This window comes from Pistacia vera, unplaced genomic scaffold (assembly GCF_008641045.1).
Source record: "Pistacia vera cultivar Batoury unplaced genomic scaffold, PisVer_v2 Contig660, whole genome shotgun sequence".
NCBI lineage: Eukaryota > Viridiplantae > Streptophyta > Magnoliopsida > Sapindales > Anacardiaceae > Pistacia > Pistacia vera.
In genome coordinates, this window is record NW_022196513.1 from 249,427 (window position 1) to 258,329 (window position 8,903).

Sequence of the window (8,903 nt, forward strand, 5' to 3'; positions counted from 1 at the left end):
GCTTTTTAATCAAACTCCTGTTATGAAGGCTTAAAAGTCTTTGGTTGCTCTTGTTTCCCTCACTAGGCACTACAATGGGCACAAGTTTGATTTTCATACCATAAAATGTGTTTGTTGGATATAGTTTACTGCACAAAGGTTACAAATGTTTGAAACCTGATGGTAATAATTATCACCCTTAGTGTGCAATTCAATGAATGTGAATTTCCTTTTGCTGTCAATAATTTGATTTCTTTCCCACATTCAAACCTAAACTTCTCAAGTTTCTCAGTCCCGTGTTGACACTTGCACACAGCACAAACTTTGACTTTTCTTTGCGTCTCTAGTCCTAAAATTATCACTCTTTGGCTGCCCTATTCTCCTAAAGTAATTGACTTTACTGATCAGTTATCTTTAGACAATGCAGCAGCTGGAAGAATTCTCAATCCTTTGTGTCTTCTCCTAACATTATAACAGCTCCTACATTCTATTCCTTACAACTCACTTCCACTATTCCTAATATCACCTACACCTCCCCTATTACTTCTCCTAATACCTCTCCAGTTTCAAACTTATTCTTAACCCATATGTAATCCTACTTACCTGATCATGTCCTAAAACCTTCGCTAATCCCAATCAAACACAGTAGATACTTTTCCTGTGTCTCACAGGTTGTCTTTCTACCATGTCAGTTGTGTGATCTCACTTCACCACAAGTTGTTGTGAACCAAATAATAGTCTTCTAGGTAAGACTCTTTGCTCCAATCATTAGCAACTGTGAATATTCATCCGAATTGTCCTAGTTAGTAAAAACGCGTATTATACGCGAATTATACGGACAGCCGTATAATTCGCGTATAAAACGCACGTATACGAATTTTGTAAATTCTGCCGAATTATACGCGTATTTTAAGCCCTCCCGTATAATTCGCGAATAATTCGCGAATTATTCGCGAATTATTGAAAAAAAAAAAAGTCACCCCCAAAACGACGTCGTTTAGTGGGTTTTTAACTAAAAATTAAAGCAGATCTCGGTCTTCAGTTCTTCAGTTCTTCTTCGGTTCTTCCTTACTTCAGTTCTTCTTCAGCTTTTCTTCCTCAAATCTTCACGTTTTCAGCTTTAAGCAACCGACTCGAGAAGATGAGTGATGGCACTAGTGTTTCGGTGTTGGCGTGTTGCAGAGACACGAAAAAAGAAAACTGTAGAAGCTTACAGAACTCTCTCCGTTTCTCTATTTAGATAAAGATTTCCTAAGAAAGCCGTGAATGTACCAGACTCCTCTTTTGCTTGCTATATATAGTCGTACTTAGTACAATCAGTTTCATCAATCAAGCAAGAATTTATAATACACAAACGAAAAACTTAGAAATTACACAATGGCTCTAAGTCTTTTCGGTGGCCGCAGGAGCAACGTGTTCGACCCTTTCTCTCTTGACATTTGGGATCCTTTTGAAGGCTTCCCATTCACCACCACGGTTGCTAATGCACTCTCATCTGCACGCGACACCTCAGCCATTGCCAACACCAGAATTGACTGGAAGGAGACCCCGGAAGCTCACGTCTTCCAGGCTGATCTTACAGGGCTAAAGAAGGAGGAAGTGAAAGTCGAGGTTGAAGGCGGAAGTGTTCTTCAGATAAGTGGAGAGAGGAGCCAAGAGAACGAGGAGAAGAATGATAAGTGGCACCGCGTTGAGAGGAGCAGTTGGAAGTTTTCGAGGAGGTTCAGGTTGCCGGAGAATGCTAAGATGGATCATATCAAGGCTAGCATGGAGAATGGTGTGCTTACTGTGACTGTGCCGAAACAGGAAGAGAAGAAACCTGAGGTCAAGTCTATTGAAATCTCCAGCTAAACAGAAAGAAAAAAGAGTGCCTCTGGGCTTTGAATGGTGATGAAAATGTTCTGTTTAGTATCTTGTATTTCTGGTTCTTTTATGTAATACCCTTGAAATGTTGAATACTTTGCATTTAAATGTTATGTTAGTCCATAAAAGTGTTAAAACTAAGATTGATATTGCCGTATTTTTCAAAACGTATTATTGACAATGTACCGTATTAAACCCGTACCGTATTTTTTCCGTATCCGAATTTTATAGCCGAATTTTTATAAACGTATTTTTCACCGTTTGCCGTATTATACCCGTAAAATTCCCGTATCGTTTTTTTGCCGTACCCGTATATACTAACTAGGGTAGATATTACTCAGAATAAGACCTCTTAGTACAGTTGTCATGTTTTTATTACTTGTTAGGATATTTTCCATTTTTTGAAATCTACGTCAAAGGTCCACTTACAGAGGTTTGATTTTTAGAAGTAGTCCAAGAAAGTTGTTTATGCTTTTTCAGAAGTTGTTGGAATCTTTCCTAAAATAGCCCAACATGTTTTAGACATTGTCGGCTAAGTGTACTAGAGATTTGGTGAGCAAGGATTATATAATATATTCTTCTTCCTTAAGTTTTCTTTGAACCTGAATATTCCACTGATTGTTCTCTAAAATTTCTTAGAGAGTTTATTCTTTTTCTCGAGGTTCATTTTTTTGTTTGTTCTTTAACATTCTCTTATCTTGTTTTAGTGTTTTTGTTGGAACATGACTCCTTTATTGAAAGCTTGAAGGTAGTTCAAGTTGTGGCGTTCAAAGTTGATTTCGGCCATTTAAGTTTGAGTGGAGCTCGAGCTGTCTAGGTGGTTTCTTGGACTCAAGGAACCTTTACCAAAATGTTGGAGTAATCAGAGACTGGAGTTAGAGTCTTATAGAATAGGGAGTTGTTTATAATTGTTGTACTTAATTTCAACTTTATATTGACTTGGAGCGTGTTTGCTACATTGAATTTGCTTCATCTAAACATGGTCCCATGGATGTAGGTTGTTAGCCGAACCATATAAGAATCCTTGAGTGCTTTACATTCTACTCATGCTTGATATTGTGTTGATGTTGAATGAACATTCTCACAAGCACTAACGAATACAATCAACTTATTCTGCACATGTTTAATAAACTTGATTGAAAAAACTTTCATTCATAAATTGAAAACTATTTTATATTTATCCAAAATATTCCATAAATTAAGTCTAAAACATTAAAGCTAAAGGTGAGTGCAAGAAGAATTTGATAGGAAAAAAAAAGTTAAATGTAGGGTAACATTTGGTCTTTTAAATAGTTTTATTCATGGAAAAGTCTATAAAAATTAGCAAGTATTAAAAGTGGTAATCGTTAGTTCATTAGAGAGGGTAAATGGCTCTACTCCATTTTTTTTAGCTTCATAACTATTGGCCATATACAGAGGTTGTGAATTTTAGTAACCATATTTTTTAACGTTGCCTATTTTTAAATAGTACAATTTTAATAAATTTAACCTTAAATAAAATTATTATAAAGGACACTTCAAGTTGTAATTACACTACAGATTTTGATAAGTTTTAATTGGTCACCTTCATTAATAAATATAACGATTCCAATTTCTTGTTTAGGTGATCATATCTCCAATTTCACTTATTTAGAGTTACTGAAAAGAATATTTATGATTGGATTTCTAATTGTAATTAGTAAATTATATATCCTCTATTTACCTTTTGGGATTATCTTCACATCTTTATTTTTTTTTAATAAAATTTCATTTTTTTTTTCTATCAAATAAGAATTTAATCTCAAATCTTTATATATATGCAGTAAATCAAAACACAATAAATTGAAACATAACCAAAATATAATTGAAATAAATATGAACACAATAAATGCAAATTTTCATTAAATGTAAATTTGAATACTTACTACTTGTTAATCCAATTATCTTCAAGAATTAACTAGTTCAATTATCTTCAAGGAATAGCTAGTGAGAGAGTGTTTTTACATGAGAGAGTTCTGGTGCAAGAGAATTTTGGGTTACAAAAAATCGTGTCTTGCATGAAATAAATTACAATATTTGTAAATCTTGAAAATACCGTAACATCACATATAAATACTATTTGGTCACAAGTGAACTTTTTGTAGCTTCACATGACACCGGGTGGTCACAATTAGACTTCCTATAGTTTTACATGAGTATTGTTTGGTTTCAAGTGGACTTCCCATAGTTTTATATGAGCACTGTTTGATCATAAGTGGACTTTGTTGGTTCTCCAAAAATTTTTAGTGATAATTTTGGCAATGATTTTTGTTTGGGGCGGCAGAGCATCTAATAATATTAAAAAAAAACAAAAGAGAAGGAAAATGGATACTTAAATTTCAACTTAAGAAAAATGGAGATATTTAGAAAAAATCAATATAAAAGGACAATTTTGGAATAAAATAAATTAAAATTTAAAAATAATTTTAATAATTATTGAGCGTTAGAAAGAGATTGAGTATAGTTGAAACAACGTGACTCATTTAGTAATAAAAATGAAGGCATTATTGACCTAAAATTTTATTAATAAGGGGTAAAATTATAATAAAAAAAGATAACCCTAGTAATCTTAGAATACCTAAGAAAATAGAGGTAATCAGATTACCTCCAATATTACCAATAGTGGTTACTATTGGTATTTGAAGATTACGGGTATCTTATATTATTTGACAATCAAATATGGTAATAAAGTAATATAAGATGACTTAACTCCAGTAATCCCACATAACCCTCAACCAAACACCCCTAAATCTTTTTTATATATATAGGGTTGGACTAATATTTACTTTAGACAAATAATTAGGCCCCAAAGGTCCATTATGGGAAAAGGGCAGGCCGAATATAAAAAAGGCCCAGCATGCTCTCTAAAGACAGTCAAGCTTATCAAACTGCACAAATGTTGACTCAAATATACGATGAAGGCCTGAACACCTTGATAATGTTAGACATTCCACGATCCATGAAAAGCTCAAGCTCAGATCATGATCCTACTGCCAATTAATATATAATAAGATTCGATCAAACTAGCTATTCTTTAATTTTTTGCTTAAAACGATAAATAAGAAAATTACAAAGATTAATGAAAATAAAAGAAAAATATTAAATACTTAAAATAAAATTCATATTTTAAGTTGTTCCTTGCAAGCCGCAAGCGTTTTAGATTGTACAATAGTAACACCCGTTTGAATTATAGTTGTGAATGATATAGTGTGCTATGAGAAGCCATTATGAAGTGATATATTAACAATTTAATAATAGAGTAGACAATGTATTACTAACTCGTTGAAATGACTATGCACTATAAAGCCATTCTCAATTAATTGTTGAAATGCCTATGACTTGTTGACTTTATGAATTTAATCGGGTGTAAAAGTATTATTTTTAAAATTTATAAACAGTATCGGGTTGTAAAAACCCGGCCCCTAGTTTGAGTCTCCGGGTCGGCCTTGGATTTTGCCGTCCTTAAGCTAGACATTTCGACTTCTCTTGGGATAGACGGCTCGTTGATTTCTGCCTTTCATATTTCTTGGCTGGTATTTTATCCAACCACCCCTATCACCAATTCGTTCCAAGTGACAGGTATCATTTGCAAATATGAAAGTTCCTTCCTTTATCGTTTTAGGTTTAGACTGCCAACTTAATCACCTTTGCACGTTATGTCCAGAATCCAGCCTGTCTGATTCTGATCTACCTAACGGTCTCAATGAGCTAAGCATAAAGAACTTCCTTTGTTGGTGGACGTCTCTAATTTTCCTGGGCCTGGACTTCAAAGATTGGGTGTAGAAATTTCAGGAAAGTTACCCGGAGGTTTATTCCTGTGTTTCATGTACATTTTCAATTGACAAGAAAGTTTCAACTTTCAACCAATGAAATTAATTGAATGATAATCAGTTGTGGTTCAACATTGACCTTCAAACAAGAAGCATTAGTACGCAATATCAGTGTATTGGCTTTACTTTTCAAAAATAAATTCTAAATTCCATGAATTCGTTCCTTGGCCCAGGTGCAAATACACCTTTATTTTTGGCCTTTTTTTCATAAAATAATAGATATGCAATCATGCAAATGGAATCCACCACTTTCAGATTTCAATCAATCTCCCCAAATCTTCTTCGGGCCTTTGTATGTTACTATCAAAAATTACGTTTGCCTTGAATTAGAAAAACCAGTCTTTGCCTTGCCAGTGTTTTGTATATCTTCATGACAGAGATGGGAAGCACAACCGTAGAAGGAGAAGCTCATGTCATAAATATTCGAGAAGTAAACAAGGACCGTTTAGCCTCTATGCACAAGAAAATTTCGCAGGCGCCAACCTTACTAAGCACCACAGCGGGTAAAATATCATGCTGTATTTTTAGAGTTCCGAAGAGCTTCATTGATATCAACGGTAAGTCCTATCAACCTCATATTGTCTCAATAGGTCCATACCACCAAGGAGAGCCTCACCTTAGAATGATTGAAGAGCATAAATGGAAATATCTAGGCTCCTTTCTCAACAGAATTAAAAATAATGGTCTAGGTTTGGAAGATTTTCTCAAGGCTGTTCAATCTCTAGAGATGAAAGCTAGAGAATGTTATTCAGAAACTATTCATCTTAGCTCTGATGAATTTGTCGAGTTAATGGTTCTTGACGGCCTTTTTATTATCGAATTGTTTCGAAAAGTTTTAGGAGTTGTAAAATCTGATCTTGATGATCCCCTCATCACCATGACATGGATTTTACCATTTTTTTATCGGGATTTTCTTCGTCTTGAGAATCAACTTCCCTACTTTGTTCTTGAATGTTTGTTTGATTTATCAAAATTTCCTGAAGAAAAACCTAGCCCCACTTTGGCTACTCTTGCTTTGCACTTTTTCAATAACACAATGCAAAGGCCGGATGAAGATATTGCAAAACACCATAACCTAAGGGGCATGCATTTACTTGACTTGGTCCGCTCAAGTTTGATTCCATCTGAAATTCGAGATCATCGTGTGAATGCTAATACACCAACACAGGTAATCCATTCCATTTCCAAGCTTCGCCGTGCAGGAATTAAGCTCAATGCAGTGAAGGCAGAAAGCTTCTTGGTGGTAAAATTCAGGCGCGGCGTAATCGACATGCCCACTATTAATATTGAAGATTTTATGACCTCCTTTCTTCTAAATTGTGTTGCATATGAGCAATGCCACTCAAGTTGCTCCAAGCATATCACAACTTATGCTACACTGTTGGACTACCTAGTGAACACATATAAAGATGTTGAGTATTTATGTGACAAAAATATTATCGAGAATAATCTTGGTACCGATGCAGAAGTTGCTCGTTTCATCAATAATTTGGGGAAGGATGTGGGATTTGATATCGATGCGTGTTATTTGTCGAAGTTGTTTAACGATGTGCACGAGTATTATAGCAATAGTTGGCACGTTCAATGGGCGAGCTTCAAGTATACATATTTTGATACTCCATGGTCATTTATATCGGCATTGGCTGCTCTGATTCTTCTAATCCTCACCGTACTGCAAACCTTCTTCACCGTTTATCCTTATTATAAGTCGTAAAAATAGAGTAAAAAATTAGTGCGATATGTTTAAATTGCTTGATATATCTTTCTTAGGATATGATTGTACAATATATTGAGTTTAATAAAAAGGTAGTTACGAAGCAAACATAAATTAGTTGCTCCAATGTGTTTATCATATTTGAATTATTTAAGATTTTTGGTTAATGAATAATTTGAAGATCACTCATGCATTAATGACAACTACACCACTCAAAGACAAGGCACATCACCAAACATTCAAAGCCGCAGCTGAATGAAACCAATCATTCTTCTACTACTTATATTACATAAATGTGGTAGATAGAGGGACAGCTAGCTAATATTTTAAATAATATCATTTATAAGTCATGCTACATGGAGACGTTGTTTGAAGAAATGTGATGGAGTACTAAAAAGAAAATATTATAATTGAAAACAACTAATAAGGACTACAAAGCTTAAGTTAAAGAACATTGCCTCAATTTTTTTTTTTTTTTTTTTTTAATTTGATCTCCCTTTTCGTTGATATATAAATTGATTGAAAACAACTAATAAGGACTACAAAGCTTAAGTTAAAGGCCAATGTTTTGTACGTTGACTATAATTGGACAGATAGTTGGACAAATGACAAGTGCCAAAGTCCCTATGAGAAGCGAAGTGCTGCCGTTTCGACCATTATTATCAAAATGAAGTGCTGTCGTTTCATTGAAGATTAAAGTCAATAAACTCCCAATACGCTGTCGTTTAAAGTGTAAAAGCTACTGAATAAGTGAAGAATGTATATATGTTGACTTTGCTCTTCTTCCCTGTAACCAATTAACAACTTTAAAAAACTCAGTAAAGTTTTCGTTTCTCTGTTCTTATAGTTCTCTATTTTTAGCTTACGGTTACTTGCTCTCATGGTATCAGAGCCTTGACTTGCATTAATGGCGAATTCTGGTAAATCCTTCGATTTGCTCAACAACTCAAACAAGATGTTGAAGCAATCAACAAATCGAACTACACCAACTCTAGCTACCAGTCTTCAGGTCATAAATCCGAAACTCACCCAAAGCAATTACTAATTTTGGAGCTCTCAGGTGTTGTCCATAGTTGGCTCTCACGAGCTTGAAGATAATCTTCTTGGTAGGATTTCCTGTCTCTCACCTCTTATAATTTCTGATTCAGCAATTGATCATGAATTAGGTCAATCGAGTGGTGAAGTTAGGGCAAGTAGTGTTTCAGTAAATGAACAATTAAATCTTGCTTACATAATGTGGAAAAGAACTGATAAATTCTTAGTAAGTTGGTTATTGGCATCAATTTCAGAAAGCATGTTTAGGTATGTGTCAAAATGCAGAAACTCCACTGAAATATGGTTTGCGTTAGAAAATGACTTCATTACTGATTCAAAGGCTAGAGCATTACACCTCAAAAATTTACTTCAAACAACACAAAGAGGAAATTTAAATTTAGGAGATTATGTCAAAAAGATGAAGGAAATTTCAGAAAGTTTGTCTGCTAGTGGAATGATAATTG

At 34.3% G+C, this 8,903-nt stretch overlaps 2 protein-coding genes across 2 annotated transcripts; both read left to right on the plus strand.

The window, feature by feature from the left end:
- Nucleotides 1-1,321: 1,321 nt before the first annotated feature.
- On the plus strand, nt 1,322-1,830 carry LOC116112309 (18.1 kDa class I heat shock protein-like). Its single transcript, XM_031398464.1, has one exon. The coding sequence runs from the start codon at nt 1,357-1,359 to the stop codon at nt 1,828-1,830; it is 474 nt and encodes a 157-aa protein (XP_031254324.1). The 5' UTR covers nt 1,322-1,356.
- Nucleotides 1,831-5,872: 4,042 nt separating this feature from the next.
- On the plus strand, nt 5,873-7,503 carry LOC116112379 (UPF0481 protein At3g47200-like). Its single transcript, XM_031398523.1, has one exon. It carries the CDS (start codon nt 6,061-6,063, stop codon nt 7,402-7,404), a length of 1,344 nt encoding a protein of 447 aa, XP_031254383.1. The 5' UTR covers nt 5,873-6,060; the 3' UTR covers nt 7,405-7,503.
- Nucleotides 7,504-8,903: the final 1,400 nt, after the last annotated feature.

Coding starts and splice junctions, on each gene's coding strand:
- LOC116112309 (XM_031398464.1), top strand. CDS start 1,357: ATGGCTCTAAGTCTTTTCGGTGGCCGCAGGAGCAACGTGTTCGACCCT.
- LOC116112379 (XM_031398523.1), top strand. CDS start 6,061: ATGACAGAGATGGGAAGCACAACCGTAGAAGGAGAAGCTCATGTCATA.